This window comes from Sebastes umbrosus, chromosome 8 (assembly GCF_015220745.1).
Source record: "Sebastes umbrosus isolate fSebUmb1 chromosome 8, fSebUmb1.pri, whole genome shotgun sequence".
NCBI lineage: Eukaryota > Metazoa > Chordata > Actinopteri > Perciformes > Sebastidae > Sebastes > Sebastes umbrosus.
This window is the reverse complement of record NC_051276.1, coordinates 15,227,056-15,252,371: the sequence shown is the minus strand read 5'-3', so window position 1 is coordinate 15,252,371 and position 25,316 is coordinate 15,227,056. Positions and strand designations below refer to the sequence as shown.

The window sequence follows — 25,316 nt, the reverse complement described above, 5'->3', positions numbered from 1 at the left end:
TTGTAGAGAACAGATGGGTTTAATCAACGTCGCTACAAGGCCTGGTTTACCCAGGTTTTAGCTCCAAAGCAGGACCGTTTTATTCATTTGAGAAGAAGAGTATCTCTACTTTCAGTTCTGGCCAGAAAAGATAGATTCATCCAGAATCTGATGTTGAAATTGGGATATTGTGGTTTCAAAGTTTGTGACTCAGACCACTGCTCCACCAAAACATCTTTTTTCCTTGTCATTGTGAATATCTGAGATCATGCACCTATTAGTCGTCTCATTTCAAGATATTTTTAAATACGAATACATGGCTAGTCACAGTGACGATGCATTAATGAAGGGGTGGAGCACACAAACACAGTTGTGCTACAATGAAAGCCCAGAGAGACCTGATGTTCTAGATCTCACATACAGTGAGGAGATATAACATGTTCAAGGTGCTCAAACTGAAGTCAGTTGTCAGTCACTGTGAAGGTTATGTAACATAACAGAAGCAGTGACTGTTGGGTATTTTTATGATTAATGTGAGATAAAGAATAAAGGTACCATCAATATCCGGCAGTACTGATAAGGGTTATTCCACACACACACACACTGGCTCATAACACCAAAGGTCATAAAAGGTAAAAAATCAAAGTTTGCCCTCAGCACACACACATACTGATATTACAGTATATTATTATACACAGAAATTAGACCTTTCAATTTTGCAATTTTGATGGAAAATACAACAAAACAAACTCTTGACACTTATGGCATTACAGGGTCATTAGCATTGCCTGCTTGTACCCTTTTAGTCAGTTAATTTAATTATGTTATTATGCTGTTTATTGTCACTACACCAAACAACTCAATCCCTGACCAGTGTTGCATCAGGGCGGTACAGTCATTTGTCACCATGAATTTGCAGGGTGGACACTTTCTTTTCAAAGGGCAAACAGCATGATGCAAGATGCACCTGCTGTTGCCTTCTGCAGGATGTGATGTAGTGTCTGTTGGCCACATTTATTCAGAAAGTCTAAAATAGAAACCAACGTCTACTGCAAGGAATAATATATCACAAAGAGATGAATGGTTGTACAAAGATGAATGATAGTAGACTGGAAGTCCACTTTAATACTCACAATCATTGAAGTTCAAGATCAATTATTTGAAATAATTGAAGATAATGCATGTACAGCACTGTTGTTGCATTAATGACCTTTATAGTCATCATGTAAATATTACCTGCACTTATTTGAGTAAAGGTTTTAGCAGCACTGACTGCATTCTCTCTGGGAATTACATCTTTTATCTTCTTCTATCTTTTAAGGCCATCGCTCTTATTTACTTTGTAAACCCACATTATAAACTCAGTCACTGTTTCTGTATCTTTAGCGCTCTCTTTTACTCTCTCAGCAGAAAAACAAATAATATTTAACTCTACAGTATATTATGTTTTCACTTATTCTGATATATAAAAGTATCATACAAAACAATAGATTGCACTGTAATTAACCATTTTTCAAGCAATCACAATGAATATGAAGAGACTCAGGAAAAACACAGACAGCACAATTTAACGGGGAGTATATTATTTCTTTGGACAGTGTTGCACTCATTTTTGGGTTGGAGAACAAAACAAGCAACCCCTAAAAAACCTCCTCGCCTCACCGATCAGATGATTTCACAGAGATAAATCGTTCTCATAAGCCAACAATTAATATCTCACAGGCTTGCTATATATATATTTTTTGTCAATTTCATTCACAATTATACAAAGACCCGTAGACTAAACAATCTACACTTCAGACAATAAAAGCAACATCTGGATTTAAATGGAAACAAGAGAAATCAGACTCTCTCTTCATAGTTTTTCTAATAGAACAAGAAAATAATTATCAATATTCTGTAATATCCATTGAAATAATGCTCCCTCACTGGCCAGCAGAATTCAGGCTCATTTAACAGTTAAATAAGAAAATAAATACATAATTTAAGTAAAATAATCTTTGTGGCATAGATTGTCTCCTATTTTGTCTTTTATAACATACTTAATATTTGTCCTTTACATACATATTTCTTCTGTTTTAGCCACATAATTACAAAACAATAACATTCTGTAGACAGAGATTTTTTTTTTCAATAACATTTCACAATAGATAGTCACTGGTCATGACAGCAGAACCGACCATACTTATCTAAGTCACCTAAAGTAGGACAAAGTCGTACAATCTTAATGTTACTCTAAACAAAGGTCCATTAGATTTTTCATTTCAATGACAAGAAAATACATGAATGCACTATGAAATGATTGGAACAATTTCAGGTTGATGCAAGCATAACTGTCCTGCATTTTCTTCACCTAACACTTACACTGAAGTTAACTTTTTTTATACTGTCCTTACCAAGTTTTTCTAACAGTTTTCACATCCACGATTATAACAAAGAGGAGTCAAAAACAGCACTTTACGGCACAAAAATCACAGTACCGGAATGTACAGTATGTCCATCAACAAACCATGCAAACACAGCCACGCTCCATTCACTTTCACAGCGCTACACACACACACACACACACATTCAAACCACACACACGTCCATAAAAACACATACACACAGAAACTGATTACAGACACACACACACACTTACCTACAGCTACAACAGTATACACTGTCCTACGCTAACAGCCCAAAAGTACAAAGTGTCTAAGATGGTGCATCTGAGGTCACACGGTAACAATGCAACACGACTACTGTGACCATTGTCACGGTCATCTAACCACCAGAATCAGTACGGGGGGATCTGAGCAAGAGAAAACACAGGAACAGTGAACTGAAGAAAATCAAACAAAAAAAATAAAGCATTGGATAGGACCATTTCATCGATTTGAAATATCACATTATGATATTTCACAATAGAGGAGCTTTGTATCATACTACTTACAGTGTAATGCTAAGCGCTGTTGTAGCTCTACATAGTAGAGTTGCTGCTCACATTTGTCAGAGATATCCAGATTGATAATCAGAGTTTTACTTGCTTCTGTGTTGAAAACATCAAGCACAAACTTGTATTTAATACTTATTAAAAAATGGAATAAAACCTAATATGATTTTTTTTGATTTCTGGGTAAATTATTTCCAAAACTTTGCTGCTGTGAAAAGCAAGAGTTAGATAAGGCTCATTAACTCACATGAAAAGGTATGTGTGTCCAAGCAATATACTGTATATGTTACCTGGGTCAGATATTGCTGTAGATGTTACCACAAGCAGAGTTAGTGGCCAACAATTAATCAACTAGTTCTGGCAAGAACAGCTATGCTGTGTTAGCTGACAGCTATCCTCCCACACCCATCACATCCCACTGGCCCTCTATTTAAAGGCCTTTACGCTCACATTCACTTTCTAAGCTGACGTGTGCTGTGCTGCTGCCACGGCTGGTGGCCGAGCCCCCCTGAACCCCAGTTTCCAACCACTTTTCTGTTTTTTCATGCAGCCTGGAGGGACTTTATTCCCATTGGTGGATCATTTGAAATGCTCCCTGCGTGTTATGTATCATGTTACTGTGTAATGCACGCTGAATTTCCAAAGCAGGGAATGTCCACATGAGTAGGTCAATACCGCCAAAATGCATGGCTATCTCCATTTGCAGATTTGCAGAAGCTAATAATGTGAGTGATTTTTGACAGAGCTGGTGATGCTTATGTGGGATGTTTTGGGAATAAAAAGCCTTTTTTCACTATGTCTCTATGATCCTCTTGGTCTGATAGATAGAATAGATTGTTCCACAGCTAAAGCAAACTCTGTGAACTGTGAGAAATGTCTGTGTCAAGTATGTCATACTCCATGTCGTTTGCATGCAGTCTGCTGACATGACTGCTACGTCAGTGCAGAGTTTCAAATCATTGTCGGTATATGGAGAAGATGGTTTCTAAAAAGGTATTAAGTAACCACTCTTTTACTCTACATGACCAGAACATCCTTGAGTATTTCCTAATGCAAGGTGTCAGCTCCCTGTACTGTCCACACCTGAGAACGGACAAAGGTAGAAGAAACACAGGACAGAGTGAGAGGTTTACAAATAAAAAATATACAATGTGCACAGCTTAATAGAACAACTCAAGGCAAAGTAAGCCTTCTGGACAAACCAGTTGGCTGTTCCTGAAAAGGATGGCATCAGAAACTGCATATTTTCACTACAGAAAACATACAGTGTAGTGGATGTATTCAATAAAAGACACAACAGTTGGCTATGTGACCTGTGATAACAGCAGGACTCGGTTGTGTATCACACCCCTGAACCCTCCGTGTCTTTTTCTTCCTCCCCAGGAGCAGACACCTGGCTGCTGCTGCCCTCTGCTGGACGTCCTGTGGACTCACTCTCGGCTGTTGTGGTGGTGATGGATGGAGAACCATCAGCGACGTTGCGCACTTTGATTTTGGCCCGTGCGGGGCTGCCAGTGTGGCTGCCAGTGCGGCTGCCAGAGCGGCTGCGACTGCCACGGTTGTGGTGCTTGGCCTTGCGTGGACTGGGACTGCGGGACCTCGTCTTCACGAGGACAACAGTGCTGTCATCCTCTGAACTGAAGTCAGAGCTGTCTGAAGAACTGGCGTCCTCAAGACCTGTAGTGGGAAGCTGGATCTGAAGATGGATGAAACAGATGATAAGAGTGGGATGTAGGAGATTGGATATGGAGAAAGAGCAGCAAAATGTTGGTAAAGGTAACGAAAAGTGTTAAGATGCAAAAGGGAACACCTGCATTGATAGCATACAACAGATGTAATGTCCCTAATGCATTTAACCTCAAGAGAGCAGTGCCAGAGTGCCATGATTACCTGAAATGGCTCCGTGACGCCCACAAGGGTGCTCATGTTGTTGCTATAGTAACCCAAGATAAAGTCCCCTGAGCCTTTGGGCAATTCCTCCTCAGTAAAGGTTACCTGGAAAATGGTCAACAGCAGTTAGTCTAACATCTATTAAATGTGAAAGAAAATGATCTCTGGAGAGAGTTCAGCACGCAACCAGATCACCTGATGTTCTTGTCGAGTAAAGTCAGCTTCATCTTGCTTGGCCCAAACATATCCCACATAGTCCTTATGGTGCTTGAAACCCACCTGAGGGGGGGGTGAATTGGTAATGCACAGAAATATTTGTTAATATCTGATGACTTGCTGATTCTTCAGATGTAACACATTATTTGACCAGTAAAGGTGAGACTATTTACCTTGTACAGTCCGATCCAGTCCCAGGAGCTGCGAGGGTAGTTGGGCACCAGTTTGAATCTGGCTATGGCATCTTCAATACTATTCCACTCATCCTCCACCATGATAGTGACCAGGGGAACATCCACCTTGTACGGGAACTACAAAGAACAATTACCATAAACATGTAGTGCAGTGCAAAAATACTGTAAAGTGTCTTGATAAATGATAACGAGGGCTGATTATCGAACCTCAGCACTGATCGAAATGTGTCCACAGCATCAATTATCAAAAGCAGCTGAGAAGAAGTTTCCGGATTAAAATCATAACTTTGCTAACTTTAGACTTATTTTACTTTACTTTAGTTTTGAGTTTAAACGAGCAGTCTGTAGGATCTGGTGGCATCTAGTGGTGAGGTTGCAGATTGCAACCAACTGAAACTTCTCCCGTGGGCCAAGCGGAAAGGAGAACTACGGTGGTCGACACAAAAACGTGAAAACTAGGGCTGTCAAAGTTAACTCAATAATAATGCGTTAACGCAAATACGTTTTAACGCAACTAATTTCTTTTTGTAGCGGGCTCAGTTTTCAAGCTGGAGTGAAGATACTGGTATCATATGAAACTATAAAACCTAAGGAATCCATTAGTACCAACCATATCACCTTGCTGGTCATGAAGGAGGCTAAAAAATGCTCCAAACTTATGCTAAATTTTGGCGAGGAAAAACTGGCATGGCCATTTTCAAAGGGGTTCCTTGACCTCTGACCTCAAGATATGCGAATGAAAATGGGTTCTATGGGTACCCACGAGTCTCCCCTTTACAGACATGCCCACTTTATGATAATCACATGCAGTTTGGGGCAAGTCACAGTCAAGTCAGCACACTGACTTTGTCCCATGTTGATAAGAGTATTAAATACTTGACAAATCTCCCTTTAAGGTACATTTTGAACAGATAAAAAATGTGTGATTAATTTGAGATTCATCAAGATTAACTATGGACAATCATGCGATTAATCATAATTAAATATTTTAATCAATTGACAGCCCTAGTGAAAACACAAATGGCCCTAACCAGAACAGTGTTTGAATTGTCCGTTTTGTAGAAACATGGCGGCCGACTAGTATACTGAAACTAGTATTGTTTTGGTATTGTTATAGAAACTAAGTATTTAATTATTGTATTAGCATCAGTATCGAAAGATTTCAAAGATACAAGCCTTAAGTCATCTTTTCAAAGTACCCTGATGTGTCTCACCTGCATGGTAAAGATGGAGGAGACTGGTTTGTGGTCACTGACGGTGTATTCCATGTGACTTCGATAGTAGTGCTGCGTCACTTTGGTCCCACTGGTCAGCCCCGAATTGGAGCCACGCTTCCCTGCGCTGAGAGCAGCGCTGGCAGTAGCGGTGGCTCTCATGCGCCACAGGATCCGGTCGGTCCAAGCTGGTTTACGCTTCTTCCCACTGGGTGGGGAAAGGAAAGAGAGAGATGCAGCAAGAGAACAAAATACCAACTTGTTTAAAATCAGTACATGGAGAAAAAAGAGACACGATCATGCTCCCCCCGGCTAGTGAGGACCTTTCAGAGAGCGGAGTATACGTATTACTGAGCTGGGCTCTGAGTTATCTGGTCAGTGGCCTAGAAATTCACAACACCTCTGGCATTACCAACCTCGTGTCGTATGTATCCGTTCCAACATCAAACTTGTAGGTCGGAGGAAACTTCAGCGGCCCCTCTTGGAAACCCTCCAACACTGTCTCACTGTCTTTGGCCATATTGAGCTGTAACAGTGAGATTTAGTAGACATCACTCAATGGTTGGCACTGAATGACCTGACAACTCCTGTTGGAAGATAGTGTGTTTCTCTATTGCCCTCTAGTGGCATCACCTACACAGTAGGTGATGCACAGTCCACCAGACACAAGACAAGAGTTTTTATCACATACTTCATGACATTTTAACGCAATTTTAGCTATTGAAATGTCTTCATAAGAACTCTGATCTAAAGTTTTAGATTCAAATTCTTAGAAAGAAATATATATTTTATAAAGCACAGCTTTTTAGAAAATAAGTCTGGATAAGATTTCAATGTATAGACTAATTTTGTTCTTTATAAAATAAAAAATTAAATCAAACGTTGCTATGAATACAGAGGAGCTTGCCAGGAAGACCACATGCAGAGGAGTTCAATTTCACAGTCTTCTATCTTTACACAGTACATAAAACAACCTTTATCTTTTACCTGATCCTTTTCTAACAACACTAGATACTTGTTGTTATCGATGGCTGATTTCACCACTTGCATATCCAGGTCATCAATGCGAAAATTGAGATCTCCAAACCAGAACACCACACTGTGAAAAAATGAGTAATTTCATTTAAAGTGCAAGTACATAAGTACTTTTGTGATGCTGATTGTGACTCCATTTCCGTCATATAAAATGGAGAAAACCTATTCTTTGAGCTTGTTTGTCACAGATATATCAGAGTGCAAAGGTTGTGCTGACTTACTCATGGTCAAGAACCCCGGTGGCGGCCTGGCCCTCAAACTGCTGCTGCTGCAGGATGCTCTCGAAGTCCTCCATGCGCTGATCTGAGTTTTCCATGTGAGCCGGCAGGTGGCAGTTGAGGAAGCAGATGGTGTGGCCGAACGCTGACATGCGGGCGCTCACACCACCTTTATTCCCCTGTAACACCAACAAGCACAAGTCAGGTTAAATAAAAGAATAATAAGAGAGGAAGGCACACAAAGAGGAAGAAAGCTGTTGTATTAATTATCTCTGGAAGCAAAATTAAATGAATGACTTAAATGACTATCGTCAATAATTAAAAAAAAGTGCTTAAAGTCAGCGACTGGTCCGTCAGTCTTCTCACTGTATTGAGTGTTGCATGTGTCACAGACAAACAGCAAGTTTACTCATTAATGACCGGTGAAGAACGTCATCCATATTTAATGCTACCAGTAAAGTGCACAGCATGGGGACAGGATGAGTCTGCAAATTTCTTCCCGCTGTTCTCCCGACTGCTTTGACTCACTAAAACACAAAAGATGTTTCAGTGTAAAATCTGCAGAATGTGCTGACGCCTGTCTGAGTTCATACACGGAGGATTTTACATAAAACTGAGTGCTACATAACTTTTCAGTGAACAGGATCTTAGTTTTGCGTTTGAGCATGTAATTTTCTTTTAGTAACATATCGTAGCAAACATCTTTTTTTACCTGTTGAACCCTCTGAGACCCATAACAGATCGTGTCTTTGTCTTTTTCAGGAGGGTACAGGGGGTCTTTAGGGGGAGATAGCAGGTCAACAGTAGATGTCACATAAAAGAAAGCTGGGAACCTGAAGATTAATTTGAGATGCAGCGCAGCACTGGGTGTCAAGTTGTTCTAGCCATAAATTAGAAATAAACATGAATTAATTAATTGATTAATCATGCTCACGTATGTCTCATAAGTTGTTACAGCAATTTTGGGGTTGATACAACTTGTTACACAGATTTGATGCTAAATTTAACAATTTTTTCCACTTGAGAATTGATAAAAATGATTAATAATCCTTCTTAAATACCACATTAAGACACCAAGACCTCGAGTACCATCATAGTAAAAGCCATGCTGTGATTTGGTATAAAAAAACTTTTGACATTCGGGAATTTCTGCAAGAATTATATTTTCCAGCAATTGGATGGTGAGCACTTCTGTTCTGGAAACTGCTCAGAAACCCCCTTATTGTTAATCTACCTAGTAAAAGCCACCCATCCTCTGAATGCTCTAGGTCACTAGTTTGTGGCTGTAAAGTTTCATGAGGCTGTGATTATCGTAGAGGTCACCACAGGTCATTTTATACAGTGAGGTCAAATTTCAAAGAATGGTCTCACTATATGAAATGGCCATTATGGGGACTAACATCATCACACATGAAAACAACTGGGCTCATTGGATCCATAAGAGTCTCAGCTTTAAAGTGACACCCAATTTATGCAACTCCAAGACTGTTTAGGGACCCCAGTATGCAGTTTTATTCAAATACACCTGAATAGAATAGGCAAAAATAACACATTTATACTGCATGCAAAAAACTGCATACAATTATCATAAAGTGGGCATGTCTGTAAAGGGGAGACTCGTGGGTACACATAGAACCCATTTTTCATTCACATATCTTGAGGTCAGAGGTCAAAGAACCCCTTTGAAAACGTCTGTGCCAGTTTTTCCTCGCCAAAAGTTAGCCAAACTTCGTAACGTTATTTAGCCTCCTTCCTGTACCTTCACTCTGTTCCTTTGAAAGACAGTCTGGCTCAGATGGTTAAAAGAGCACTGGTCTATATTCTCATAAAACTGGATGGAACAGCATTTGACTATCAAGTAACAAGACTGGATAAAAGCAAAAGAAGTGTGTTAGTCTCTATCAGGGTATCAGTAATGCAAATGTAGTCATTCCTACAGGGATGTCGTCCTATGTACAGCTAGGCTTCCATCATGTGTGAAATGTCCATGATAACACAGCGCTGATGACAGAATGGTGTCGGTAGCCATCTCACCCAGTAACCCCCCAGGCCGGTGCGGGTGGTCTCAGTCTGTACTCCGCGGAGGAAGGGCAGATGGAAGTATTTGGCGAAGACCAGCAACAGCAAACCTTGCATCCTCTGGGAGGTCACCTGAGGGACAGATAAGTGAAGAGAGACGGACAGGATGACATGAATAGAGTTATGAGGAGGCACTTTGAATAATTCTGAAGAGAAAGCAGCTATAAAGTTCAGGGTAATATCATAAATATCTTGCACTAAAATTTCAATAAACAAATTCTCTGAGCTGAGTCCGGCTTTGCTGTCCGTCCATTTCTGCCGCTCTGCTTCACTTCCACTCCGTCCTCTTTCTACCCTTTTGCATTTCCATTTCTGCCTGCAGGAGCCAGCAGCCCAGCTCTCCCACTACTTTACATGAAGCGCTGCACATTAAGGAGGCCATAGCTTGTGGTCTACCCTCGCTGTGGCAACAAACCACTCTGTGGCGGAAACGTGATGTACACGCTGTAGGCACTTGATGGTCAGACCTCTCCTTTCTCCAAGCCCTCCACCACCATCTCAAACGCACTTGTTCTGCTACATAATGAGATGCAGATTTTGACATTTGTGCACCACTGGTTTAAAAAAAGAAGTGCACTTATTTTTGTACAGCACAAGAATAAGACACGTGCATTGCGGAACAATGTCGAGCCCCTCACCAGATATTTATGTTCACCCCTCCCCCTCCCTTCCTCCAGTGGTCCACACATCCCAACCCCCAACTGTAGGCCGAAGAAGCACGATCACACCCCGCCTGAAATGCCCTGTGGGCAGTAATGGAGGCACACATCTTTGCACGTGACATAAGACCCGCTCGCTTGTATACTAACCGGCTATTGGAACAACTTTGTTGCGTAATGGATTCTAACTGAACCGTAACATGGACTGACTTTATTTTTGGTACGTGTGTGGACACAGACAATGAATGTGTGTATCTGTGTGTAACGTCTGAGTGAACACACCTTTGCCTGCACGCACTGTGGTTGAAAAAGCATTTCTTATCAACATCAGTGAACATTGGGAGAGCTCCTGAAGGCTGCCATGCTACATTTAGGCTTCCAAGAGAAAAGACATTTAAGCCCAAAGACAAGTGTGTGTGTGAGTGAGTGAGTGAGTGAGTGAGTGAGTGAGAGAGAGATAGAGAGTGCACAGCGGTGTATGTTTGACCTTGTGTAGCACACACATGACTAAAGACTGTTCATTACACAATATGTACATTAGACATCATTTGCTGGATTTTTAAAGAAACCTAAAGTTAGATTGATTTATTGACATATGGGCTTGCTTAACAAGTCTTTTAAATTACGTGGTAATTACTTAAACACTGTGGTAGGCAGTATATTTTCGGCATCATTGGGCAAAAATTCCATAATAACCCTTCAGCATATTGTAATTCAAGTGTTCTGAGAGAAAACTAGACTTCTGCATCTCCTCATGTCAGCCAGAAATAATGTCCTGTTGGCTCTGTCTTTCTGCAGTAAGCTTTCCTGTGATTGCAGCAGTTACAGTTTGAACCTGACAATGGTGAGCTGACTGTCTCGGAGCAGAAAGAACCGATGGGGTGTCTCGTTACTACGCGTCTGTCCACCATGTCATGACTAGACAGATTCTTACTGACAACACCACGCATCTCCCTCTGCTTAAGACAAACTCCAACTAACCTGTTCGCAGCATTAATATCCACATGAAGTACACAAAAAGGTCACGTGGAAATGATTTTAACGAGGTTTAAGCGAACGTAGCAGACCATGACGTAGCTGGGGGGCAGCATCAGTCTCACTGTCAGAGGCCCATCAACACTGACAACAACGTGGTCCAAAAATAAAACAGCATCCTGGGAGACATTTGTCTAGCTCTTTCAGCTCGACAGCTGATTCACGCTCTCTGGCTCACCATGCCAACAAAGCCAAGCATCGCTTCACATGCAGCCAGACGAACACCGACCACAGCTGCGGTATGCGCCCTAAAAAACATACAACCTGGAAGATACCAACACACACGACAGCTCTTGAGAATATAGACATTTGGCGATTTCTATTACCAGTTTTTAATGTGTTATGTATGGAATACATGTTAAGAAGTATTTGCTACATCCGATTCAATATGGGCATTACCTGAAACCTATTGTATTTCTTAGTATACTATGTTCCCATATATGTGGAGGCATTGTGAAATAGTAAGAAAGAGAAAAAGGGGAAGGTATGCAATCACTAAGGCCCACCGAAGGGAGACCGAGAGACAGTGAAAGCTGGACTTCGCGTTATGAGCTTGGCAGACAGCGGAAGACAGCAGATACACTGACATTACACGCCTGTTATGAATTATCACCCCATCCGTTGCTCAGGGAACAAAATGAGCCGAAACAGCAGCGGAGAAGCAGAGATCTCATCAGCGACCATGCAGTGCGCATGAATCTAAGCTGTTTAGCATTTTACTATGAGTGCGTGCATATGTGTTGATAATAAAAGCCATTACTGACCAGTACGTAACCGAAGGGGCTGAGTCTCTCCATGCAGACTTCGCTCCACTGGTCTGTGAAGAGGACATCTTTCAGCCTTTTGTTAATCATTGAGTTCACTTCCTGCAGCCTTGAAGAAAAATGACACACGGCAACACGCAGGGGTCAACAGCCGACAGAGATGTAAGAGGAACTGATGAGTGGGAGCTTTGATAATGTAATGGTGGATTAATAGATGGAGCCATAAGAAGAGAGACATCACTGTGGTTCAGAACTGACTGCTCATTAGTGACATTGTTTAAAGTGTCAATGTAGGAAAGAGCGTACTTAAATGGACACCGCATCACAAAACACTCACCCGATAATGTACATGTCTGTGTTTCCATCACCCACGTTTAGCCCCAGCAAGGAGGTGATGTCATCAGGTGGCGTGGCCGAACCCACGTTCCAAGTGATGATGTGCAGCCTGTTGGAAAAGCATGTTAGGTAATATCTCTTATAAACTCTCATCTCCTACACACTTCAGGGTCTTAACATCCAGACGCTGAGTGAGACAGCACAACCCTTGTATTAATAACCAGAATTACCCCCTCTTGGTTGTATGCCTCCGCCAACCAGTCAAGTTACAGTTTACATCCATTTCTGTCCAAAATGTCACCACGTCATCATTTTAACCTGTTAGACATTTGTGTGAAATTGTCATAATTAGCATATGAATTCTTGAGTTATGGCCAAAAACTTGAATTGTGAGGTTGCAATGACCTTGACCTATGACCTTTGAATCCAAGTGGATGTTTGTTCCTAACTTGAAGAAATTCCCTACAAGCGTTCCTGAGATATCGTGTTGACGAGAATGGACCAGATGGACCTACATACGTACGTCCGTACATACAGACATGGGTACGACAAAATGGGTTCTATGGGTACCAATGAGTCTCCTCTTTACAGACATGCCCACTTTATGATAATCACATGCAGTTTGGGGCAAGTCATAGTGAAGTCAGCACACTGACACACTGACAGCTGTTGTTGCCTGTTGGGCTTGAGGTTGCCATGTTGTGATTTAAGCATAATTTTTATGCTAAATGCAGTACCTGTGAGGGTTTCTGGACAATTGTTAATGGTTAATTGATTTCCAATAATAAATATATACATAAATTTGCATGAAGTAATAATATTTGCCCACTCCCATGTTGGTAAAAGTATTAAATACTTGACAAATCTCCCTTTAAGGTACATTTTGAACAGATAAAAAAAATGTGTGATTAATTTGAGATTCATCGCAATTAAATATTTTAATCGATTAACAGCCCTAAATGTAATTAATTAGGAGGACAATATTAATATTAAATAAAAACAACATACATTACAAAACTGAGTACAAACTGACTGTGTTGACTTCCAGCAGCTACTGTTTCCATTAGGTTAATTATCACCATTAATCAGGGCAGACAGTATCGGTGCAAACCAGAGGTTGTATAAGGAATTGTATTCACACCTTGTATGTTTTTAATTCATGCAATGTGATTTTATATATTGGGCAGTTCAGCAGTTAAAAATGTCACTTAAAAAAAAGAAGTCCTGGCTTCAAATCCGCTGGCTCTGAAAGCCAAGCTGACTCTGGACCAGTCTGAAGACATGTAAGTTAGGTAAATTCTAAATCAGCCATATAAGTGTGAACATGAGGGTGTGTTTGTCTGTATAAATACAGTATGTTGGCTCTCTGATAAACCTGTCAGTGTTTATCACTGGGACAGGCTCCAGCCACCTGCAACCCTGAACGGGACAAGCAGTTCAGAAAATGGATGGAATTAAATTCTGTGCAGTAGTTATAATGTATTTGCGGGGAAGCTATTGAATAATTCCCCAAATGAAACATGTGAATGAACACGAAGCTCCTCTCTATTTACTGGCCAAAGGCACAGGACATTTAAGGGCCGATGTCACAGTTGTTCCAGAGCACTTGAGGTTCAGCTCCCAAGACAATTCCAAAAATGTTCTATAAAAAGCAGAGAGCTCACTATGCGCGCAGTGTTATCGTTAACCTTCCACTTCCAGCAGACCCTTCTCACAGCCACGGCATGCTGTAGCTGATACAACTGCATACATGGTATTTAGGTTTGCAAGTTTTCTTGTTGATTAACAGTACATGACATTAAATCACAGTTCAATCATTCAAGTTTCCTGTGCTGCGACACAAAAAGGTTCCCATTATTTTGCAACCTAATCAGTTCCAGGAATCCAGTTTACTTTACAGTGATTCACTACCTACTAAGCAAGGGAGTGGTTAGAGACACACCCAGAGAAAAGAGGGAACCTCCAGTAGGAAAGAAAGACACAAACCTTACACAGGCCATTTAACTGAAAACATGGAAGCGTAATAGTCCCTAAAATGGATCAGATTATGTAATTTAGAAATACACTAAATGCAACCCATGTATCCTGACATCAATTGGGATATTGATATTATTACGAAATAATTACTTGACTTAGACTTAGCCACAATGTGGCTACATGCTCACTCTAATCATGTAGCCTTGCAGTGACTGTCAGTGTACGTTAATAAATGCTATGTGTGCCAAGCTTGTTTCTCTCAGCTGTGTGGGAATGAAAGGCGAAGACATGCTGAGACATGAACGTTGGGACACACGGATGCGGGAACTTGCCTGAAGTCTTCCACAGCCTGGGCCGGCGTGTCGGCTGTACCTGCTACAGAGAGGGCTCTCTGTGACTGAGGGTTCAGGTGAGGAGCCATAGGCCTGCTGGCAGGCGCGTGGGGGACTGAAGCAGCCCTGACCGGGTGGTGGCCCGATCCTTTAGGACCAGCCTTAATGCTGGGCCCGGTGCATTCTCCTAAGGGTTTGACTGCTCCGGGGCGCGAGGGTTTGGGGCGACTGGCCACAGCGCCATCAGGAGTGCACTGGTCCTGGGGAGCCACTGGGGCGGGTTCAGCTCTGGGCTCAGCTCTGGGCTCAGCTCTGGGTTCGGAGATGTCTACAGAGCCCTCTACCCTGGCACTCCTCTGGGGCCGTCGAGGCCTGGAAGGAGCTGCAGGCTGGCCAGCGGTGGGATCTGTGGCTGGAGCCGCTGGATCTGATGGCAGAGCTGGAGTTGTTGTTGTTAAAGCTTCTGATGCTCCCTTTGGGTCGTCTTCTTGTGTCTGGCTTTGGTTCGGATTACCTCCGTCCATTTCTTAAGATTTCTGTGACAAAGAAAAAGAATAGAAATGTTTCCACTTGCAAGATGCACATTATGTTTGCATTTCAAGGAATTTAACTCATACTTATCCAGAGCATTAATTAGGGATGCACCGATACCAATACTGGATCTGATATCGGGCCGATACTGACTCAAATAGCTTGATCGGATATCGGTGACAATGGGGCCGATCTATTCACTTCAATTATTTGAATGCCGTTTTGACCAATTAGTTCCCGCATTCAAAAATTTTACACTTGAATTGTAATTACTGTTAGTTTTGAAGATTTTTTTTGCCAAGTTGCTGGTGTACGATTTATTATTTTAATAATAAATAACAATTCACTAAATGTATATCTATGTATTTATTTGTTATATTTTGTTTTACAAAGTTAAGTCAAACCTGTTGTTGCCTTAAACATAAAAGAATGATCCCAGTCACTTCCACACAGTGAGGCATACACTGCATTTAAACACTGGTATGGGATTGATACTCGGTATCGGCTGATAACCAAAGCCCAGTTATCGATATCTGTATCAATATTGGGACTGAAAAAGTTGGATCGGTGCATCCCTAGCATCGGTACAAAACTAAACTAACCCTGAAGATAACATTCTTGTGTAGCATCAGAATTATATGGAGGGATTCATGTCAGGACCTCTGTGGCTATAAAAATAGGACAAAATGTATTAGGAAAATGAATTAAAAAAGTAGCTAAGAAGGTACAGAGAAGATTTCTACCACTGAAACACTGGACAGCACGACATGCAGCCTCTTTCATAAATAACAAGTCAATTCAGCTGATGAGTGCAGGACTGTCATAAGACCCTATTGACCCAGCAGGACAACGGAGTGAGTCATCCAGGCTCCCACCATCGTGATGTTTCAATTACCTGCCTCCTCATGGCCTTGAAAACAGATGAATACAGCTGCACGTATTAATAGAAGAAAGCATTTGAAAAACCAGAATACAAAAAAATATCATCTAGAGAGCAGGAAAAGACAAGGAGAGACGTATTCTCCTGCTGTCGTAACCTCTTAGAGCTTTTGGATGGGAGATTTGGCGAAAAACAAGCCCGGACACAGTTTATCATCCTCTCTACTAAGCAGCCCGCCAGTCCTCCAGTAACCAGGGAGATGCTCAGTCAGTTCATATCAGCTCAGAGCACCTGCCACACACTAACACGAGGAACCGCTGCACGGTCCAGAACAGCAAAAGTCAACAGCACGGAAATAAACAACAACACAGAGAGAGGGAGCTGCAAAGAGATCAGACAGACACAAAGAGCAGAGGAGGACAGAAATAAAGGAGCAATTTAAACCCAATCCTTTCAAGTATTGCGTGAATAAATGACTGCTTTGCTTTTCTCTATTGCTGATTGATAGTACACAACAGCAATTTAAGATACCCAGTTACATTTAAAAACGTCTGATCTAAATGCAAAACATGTGAAGCATTTTACATCAGAGGCAACTGCGTCAATGAACTGGTCAAAAATTAGAGTGCCACTTCAAATTCAAACTTCCATGGAAAAATATGGCCATACAATTAATGGAAAAAAATAGGACTGAACAATTTTGAAAAAATATCTAATTGCGATTATTTTGACTGATACTGCAATTGCGATATGATTTGCAAAACTAGAGGGAATGATGATTTTTGATGATGATGAAAGTAGACTTCTGCACCTCCTCATGGCTCTGTTTTCAGGCTTTAAATAATCTAGCCCGTGATGTGAGACTTTGGCCAATCACAGGTCATTTCAGAGAGAGCGTTCCTATTGGCTGAGGCAGCTGTCAATCACTCACAAACTTCAACCAAACGGTCAAACTAGGCAGCGCTGATCAAATATGAATCAATATTCTGTTACTGCAATGCCTATTTCTCGCCTCAGATGTTTCCAGAAACATCTTGTAGTGTACTGTTTAGCTGTAAAATGAGAAAGTTTACTCCGGCTGGTGGGCGGTGCTTGGTATTTCCTCAACTTATCTCAACATGGCTTTATCATTTTACAGCTAAACAATCAATATGATAAGTTAAGTTTAATAAAAATGACTTTTTTTTATCATATTGGCTCCAATCTCACCTACTTCAGCTTTAATTTTGCAGTCCTAAAAATATATATATATATTAGTCACACTATAGTTCATAAATTGTTCATCACCAAAGATGACACCAAAATAAAAACAAGCCAAGACTGCTCGAATGTTAAAACAAAAACAAAAAAACAGCCACATATAGTAGATGGGGACATGGTCTTGTGCTTGTGGTCATATCTGATCCTCAAAAAGAGCTGATTTGGGCACAAAACTGTGTCAGCCCGACCCAGATCCATCCGTCAGTGATGGTAGGAGTAAAACACGTGAGAAAGGACCGAAAAAATGTCTCACTCTTTTATGAGGGTGAAAGGACACATAGTATTTCGTTATCAGGTGGTGCACAGCCAAATCATGGCAGCCATTAACCCATTATATTCTCTACATGCTTGAAATGAGGTCCTGTACGTTAGGGACATATTTTTGGTCAGTAGGGAGACAGAGTTATCTGCTCTGGGGACAGAGAAACAACAGAGCTCTCTCGTAATTATTCACATGACCTTGAAGAGACGGGAGGCCGTGATTTACACGCCGAGAGGAGGGCCGCCACATGTGCCCAGAAACATGCTGGTCTCTCAGTCCACCAATGACCTGGAGCCTGGCTGGGCATAATGTATTCCTATGGTCCATGTATGGCATTTAGCGGGGGGAGTGTTGGAGGAGGATGGAAGGGGAACACGTGGGAGTGGGTGGGTGCAAAACGAGCCAAGGGAGAGCCGAGCGAGACAGCCCATTCAGCGCCCAACACTGTGTCTCTTTGCAGAATGTCTCTAAATTGATCCTCTCACACTTCCCTCTGGCACTGTCTATTTTTCCAAGCTTTAATCCCCCCTCTCTTTCTCTTATCGTCCTGTTTCTCTAATCCTTTCTCTCTCCTCATCTTCTCCCAGACTCTGTTGTTCCAGCTTCACTGCATGGCCATTGAATTGCTACACCACCACCACCGTCAATTTCCCATCCTATATTTTTCCTTTCACATCAAGCTGAGCGCCTACACACTATTCCCGACCTAAAATCTCTCCATTCCTTTCCTCTTTTATTCCACCCCCTGCGCTCCGAGGTGACACTTGTGCTCCTCCAGCGACGTGCTCTGTATTGTTTCCATCAGCCAACCACCTCACAGTCACTATCAATGACGTCAACACGCCACAGTCCCAGCGGCCATAACAACCGGACATTGATCATAATCAGTGATAATGTGCTCGGGAACATGGGGAAAAAAAAACTGAACATGTTCAAACCATGTATGAGAAAAATAGCAGAACTTAGCGGAGATGATAATGAAAGAAGGAAATACTAAAACATGAGATGGAAATGGCACATGCAGAGACAGTTTTACACCAAAAAAAATGTTAATTTTCTTAATGTATGACAGAGCAAGAGTTAATTTTTTGTCATTACGAGAACAGTGACGACAGACTACCGCTTTTTATTCCACTCACGTTCACCGAGGAGAGACTGGAATGATTTGATAACAACAAATGTGTCATGGTGTTTACATGTGCCCTCCTGAGGGGGGGGGAGAGCTGAGAGAGCCAGGAAGGATGTAGTGAAACCCAAACATCAGGCTCCAGCCAGCCTTCTTGGCTCCTCTGGTGGGATTATTTGACAACACAGATAGTTTTGGATGACCGAGTCCGTTCATGTCTTCCTTCTTTAGGGGTTAATCTAAAAGGAAGTCATCTATATCCTCACTTATTTATCTTAAATCCTCGGCTCTCTCTCCAGTGATTCCAGCCATAACGTTGATCACATTTTGCTCCCCTCTGTTGAAATTACAGCCAAGCAGAGTGTTGGTGTTCGGGGCCTCCAGGGCCATATGCCCCTGTGACAGGGATACTAATGATGACCCGGACAGAAATGACTCGGCCAGCTGCTGCCACAGCTGTAAACGGCTCCTCCAGGTCCTAGCGCCACTGAGTATCACTCCCCTGTATCCAGGGGGCCTCGTCTTTCTGATCAGGTCACAGCCGAGGCTGTAGGATGTCAGAGTGATTCTGCTTTTACAGTCGAACACTGAAGACATGTGCTGACCACAGAGTATAATGTCTGCACTGCAAAATTATATAGTTAAATTGCAATTTCCGATTCTGTCAGTTAACGATTATAGAAATCAGCCAAATGGAAACATTCACTTCATTCTGCTTAAAAGGCCTCACCGTAGAGGAGTCACCATGTTGTTATCAGACGCAAAAGCAGCATCTGGTTCACCAAATAATTGACATGCATACATTGCACAATGTCAAGTAATTGGGATAAAGATTTTCATTCAGTCCAACGTAATCTGTCTGTGAAGGAATCTGGTTTATGACAAAAACTCATTAGGGATGATAAAAATAAATCCATTGGGCTTGGACTGGCAAGCTAAATAGGCCTGCTAACGTCTGCATGAAATAAAACACTATTTCATAGAGAAGTCGGTTCATTGCTCACATGCTCCTTCCTGTCCAGTTACTGGATTTTAATGAAAAATATGTGCAAAGAATTGCAACAGCAGCTTCACAGTACAGTAGCTGCTGTTCCTGTATACTGTGAAAACCTGTTAGGTGAGTAATAATCAGGGAATTTGGACTAAAATCAGCGTTTTGGAATCCAATGTGGCAACAGATTATTATGATTACAGCTGAATCCTCCCTCAGAGCAGCTATCACATTATATTACATTATTGCATGCAACTGTATGGCTGACACCATTTTAGCAGAGCATAATGACACACTTTTGAGTTAGTTATCTGGAACAGCTTCTGACCGCACATAAATATGCTCAAAACCAAGAGACAGGATGTGTCATTTGATACCTAGTGTGATGGAATATTTGATACACAAGTTAACTTAAAGGAAGGAAGAGGTCCCGGAGCTGATGATGTCTTACAAAGAAGGTTTATTGAAGCTTGATCAAGGAGCAATTGTCTCCACAATGAGGTGCTCTCTACATGAAGGCCTCACAACTCTGCCCTTCATCCCTGGTGCTCAGTGTCTTACCCTTATCATGTTTTGAGTTACTCCATTCCTCTGGCATCTCTGACCCTGGTTGCCCTAGCGACTGGCTCTACGGTCCACAGCTGTACAGATAACGGTGGCTCCTCTAGACAGGGCTCCAACCCAATAATGTCAACAGAGGGACACTCTGACAAACACTCTGACCTTTCTACCAATAAGAGAGGAATTAATGGAAAATTCCATCACACCTAGTATACTCTGTTATGTAAACACCAGAACACAAGTCCTACATTGCACTCTTTCAGGGTAGCACCGGGACACTGGTATTTGTACCATGCAGGTAGATGCATACATTTGCATATACTGAGACAGAAATGACTGAAATGTCTTGGCTGAAAGAGGACAGCAGTTATCTGGCCTAATTACACTCCTGCTTCAAGGACAATGTTTTGTCTGGATGAAAAAGAGGGATGAAGGTCATTTTAATTCAGTGTTTTGCCATCAGATATTAACTCACAGACACATGGGTGCATGCATGTGTGTGCATTCATGTGTGTGAGATGAATATCAGTGCTTGTGTCTGTGTGTGTACACTATAACTGCCTGTTTATGATTCATCAGCATGATCTCTAGCATTGAAAAAGGTGAGAATTTTGAGTTAATTATTATGGTTTTAGGTTGTAAACACACATGCATCAATGACCACCCACAGTATATCAATATAACACATGCACAGTGTGAGGATCAGCTGGCACAGGTGATGTCAGGATGACACTGAAGTAAACAACATTATTTCCTGTATTGATGTTTTTCTGCTGTCACCCACATCCACCACCACTAGTAGTGATTCATAGTCATTAATCATCACCTTCTTTACCTGTGTCGGTTCTTCTGTGTTGAGAGGTTTTAACAGCAGATGGATACAGATGTTGTAGCAGTCTCGGTCAGCCTCGGTGGAGGATGGAAGAAGAAGTGAACCGTTAACCGAAAACACACTGAACTTTCCTCTCCTGTCGCCTCCCAGATGAAAGCATCGGCATCCCAGCAGCCTTCCTTCCTTCCTTCCTCGGCGAGGAGATGACAGAGAGGAGGAGGAGGAAGAGGAGGAGGAGGAGCAGGTGGGCTCGAAGCGATGCAGGCGAGAGATTTTGCCAGGCAGGCTACATCTCACTAACACTAATGTCTCCTCCTTAAAGACACAGGCTGTGTGTGTTGGTCCTGTGTGGCTTCCTCCGTGCCCTTCAAATTAAAACAAGGCGTGAGAGAGCGAAAGCGAGAGAGAGAGCTTCCGTAAACCAGCAGCCACAGCTTGATTACAGTCACCGGCGCTCACAGAGCTGCAGCAGCTAGACAGGAAACACGGCAAACACACATAACAAACATGGCTTCCGGTTGCGAGCAGTTATCTCTCGACACCAGTTTCCATAACAACAACAACCGTTAGCCTATGTTAGGGCGCGAGCCAAATTACCTATTAACTATTCAACAGTGGAGATTTGAATGACCGTTCTATGGAGTCCACATCTGTGATGATGACGCACTGCTGCCGCCTAGTGGTGGTGTAATTACAGAGCAGCAGTGAGGGTTGGAAGGTAGAAGCACCTGCATCTTTTTAATTGGCACTTTGTAGTAATTATTTGTCAGAAAATGTTATTTTATTTATTTTATTTTATTTATTTATTTATATTTATTCTTGTACACTTGTTTTTTTTGAGTGCCCTCTGGGTATTGTCATGGTTGGGGGGTGGGTGGGATATCTATCAGTCCAAACATGTTTGTGCAATGGATTGTTAGAGTTGTATTAATAAAATTCAGAAATAAACTCTGTTTAAAAAAAAAAGAAAGACATTAAATATCAATAGTTTTATCACTTTTATTTGCTTGAGGAAAACCTGAACCCACAGGAGTTTAGGTGTCCCATATTAGGCAGTGTCCCACTTTATGGCAACTCACCCTACAACAACGTTATCCAACTGCACTGCTATTCAAATTGATGGAATATTCTGATTTTCTTGAGCCAGAGATTCAACTCTACGTGTTGAGACTGTCTTCACAATATCAATCAATAGTTGTTTTAACAAAATTCTGAAATAATCTCTGAATGATGAAAATATATGACTGAAAAAATAGCCTTTTATTCAAAAGACATTAAATGCAAAACAATGCTGTTGTTTGCCTTATGGTTCCATTTTTTATGGTATCAGCCCTGTCCTGTCCTCTGTCCTCCATCAGTCAGTATCAGTCCTTCCTCCTGTCCTCTGCTGATGTCACTCATCAGGTAACATTAGGGCTGGTAGTGGGGGGGGGGGGGGGGGAGGGAGGGGCTTTGTCTCAGCTAGCTGATAAGTTTACCAGTAAGATATATGACAAACTAACCTAAACATATAAAAGGAAATACTTTGTACAAGGCATATTAAGAACATATACATATCAGGAAGTATGAATGTACATATATAACAAATACTTTGTACAAGGCATATTAAGAACATATACATTAAGAACATGTACAGTATATACAGTATAAGATATATGGTTGAGGTACTTTTTGTGTGAGAAGGTGTCGTATGAATTATCTATTTAAAAGATTTGATCAGTTTCAAAAAGAGCAAGAACGCCATGTTGGGTCAAGGGCCAGGGTTAGATTTGCTTGATATTGTCTTGGCAAAACTTTATACTGTTACTAATTAACTTAATTTATTAACTTGCCAAGGGAGCCATAGGCAAATATTTGCTGTTCGGCCTCCATTAAGCCCCCACTGAGCCCTGTCCTCATCAAATGAAGACATGCTTACTATAGACTTTCTCCAGAGCACATCGGTTGTAATAAAATTCCAATATATTAACTTATTATGCACTGAAAATGTAACTTCTATGGCCTTCGCCATTTCGACAACGTCAACAAATACGTCACAACTCGTGAACTCGGAGCTTTCAGAAACTTTCCACTTACGAGGTCATGAATACCACATGAGTGAATACGGTAAATACAACCCCGTTCGAAGGCACCATATTGTACTTAAATGGTGCAAATTCCCTTAAAGGTACAGTGTGTAGGATTTGGCAGCATCTCGTGGTGTAGTTGCAGATTGCAACCAACTGAATACCCCTCCTCTCAGTCCTCCTTTTACCACAGTCTTGGAAACGTGAGCCGCTGAAAAATCGTGGTAACGCCGTTCACCTCACTCAGAGGCCATCCTTACCATAATAACACTACTTTAGGAGCAGCGGAAGTCAGACAGCAGCTGGCGGTGATGAAATGATACACACTGTTCCTTTAAAAGAAATGTAATTAATCAAATTACCAAAGCCAATTCACATGCAAAACACTTTTTTCTTTCATTTCCAATTCATACTATGTATATCTATGCTTGTAATTTTAAACATTTGTCATGTATCACACACGCAACTTTCTGTAAAAAACAATTTTACAAAGTAATGATAATGAGTAATTAGAAACAATGACGCACTTTTCAGTAAAGTTTATTCATAGCTTGTAATTTGGAAGATTGTAACTGAGCGATGCTCGTTCATGCCTGTGTAGAGCGAGCAAAAGCGCAAGCAAAAGCGCGAGCAACAGGACACTGACTTTCGTTGACTTAACAGCCACAGGTGTCGCTGTTAACAAGCAATTTCTGATTCTTACATAGAGTCCCTTTTTATTATAATAAATATATTAAAACAGCAGTTTAATTTGTTTCACCTTCCATCAGAAAAGTTTAATGGCTGATTATTTATAACCCAACATATTATTATATTTACTACACATAAAGATGTCTAAATAAAGACTTAACTGGTATGCCTGATGCCTATTTTGACACCAGTTTACTTCTAGGAAGCTAAAACACCTCTGAGCCAAAGCATGGGATAATATGTTGCCATGGCAACACCTGAGGGTGCCTCATCAGTTTCCATGACCTCTTAAATGCCTGTGGCCTTTATAAAATTAATGAGTCAAAAACTGTATCCTGGTGTGTGTGTGTGTGTGTGTGTGTGTGTGTGTGTGTGTGTGTGTGTGTGTGTGTGTGTGTGTGTGTGTGTGTGTGTGTGTGTGTATGTGTGTGTGTGTCCTTTACGGCCAAAGCTTGTTGGGAAAAGCTGTGCAGTAAATGTGGTGAAGATGTTCGCCTGAAGCTACTGGAGGTACAGAAGTAAATAAAATACTGCAGGATGTGTTGAAAGCTTACGGCACTTACAACCATTAACCCATTTATACTGTATCTTCATATGATGGAGAATGACTTATAGCATATCTATCGTACTCAACAGTGATATAACATTGACCGTAACAAACTATAGTTTACGGTCTTTGTTGTTTCTTATATAATATTGGTGATATATGTATAATAATGAGGCATTTCCAATGCTGCTATATAATAAAAAGTGACTAATTTCTAAGCATACTCAATGTTGTTGGGAAATCATGGGAAGTATGTAGTATAAAGTACATAATAAAGTGATGTAGTCTTTTGGCCCAATAGCTATAGAAGTAAGCTAAATACTAAAATATTATTTTTTTAAAATCTTTTTCATCCATTCAATGGCCCTGTTCTAGTGTGGACCAGCAGTGCTGTATGTCTTTCTCTTCTGCAATGAATCACACTGACAATAACACAGGTTTCTGTGCAGTATATAGGTCAGTGTGTGTGTGTTATAACCTGCAGTCGTGGTTACTCTTTGCTGCTTTCCTCATTATATCCCTTCAGTGTTCCTCTACCTTATGTTCCTTTGCAACTCATCAAATTCACATCTGATGTTTCCTGAAATGCTTTCGAAATCTTCTACTTCGAAGATGGCTAAAATCCTGTCTCTTGGAGTAATAATAGAAATACTTGCACACAATCCAGAAGCCCTGCAGTAAACCCTTTCCACAGCAGACATTTTGGC

General features: G+C 41.3%; 1 protein-coding gene across 2 annotated transcripts; it reads right to left on the bottom strand.

The window, feature by feature from the left end:
* Positions 1-1,541: 1,541 nt before the first annotated feature.
* inpp5jb (inositol polyphosphate-5-phosphatase Jb) lies at positions 1,542-21,927 on the bottom strand. 2 transcript variants are annotated; one of them, XM_037777723.1, is made up of 13 exons: positions 21,301-21,927; positions 14,864-15,399; positions 12,556-12,663; positions 12,219-12,327; positions 9,716-9,832; positions 7,685-7,860; positions 7,416-7,527; positions 6,845-6,954; positions 6,429-6,636; positions 5,194-5,331; positions 5,000-5,083; positions 4,805-4,909; positions 1,542-4,610 (listed from the first exon to the last, which is right to left on the bottom strand). In XM_037777723.1, exons 2-13 carry the CDS (start codon positions 15,385-15,387, stop codon positions 4,257-4,259), a joined length of 2,145 nt encoding a protein of 714 aa, XP_037633651.1. In that variant the 5' UTR covers positions 15,388-15,399; positions 21,301-21,927; the 3' UTR covers positions 1,542-4,256. The 2 variants fall into 2 exon arrangements, with proteins under 2 accessions (XP_037633651.1, XP_037633649.1); XM_037777721.1 differs by having other exon boundaries at positions 21,310-21,924.
* Positions 21,928-25,316: the final 3,389 nt, after the last annotated feature.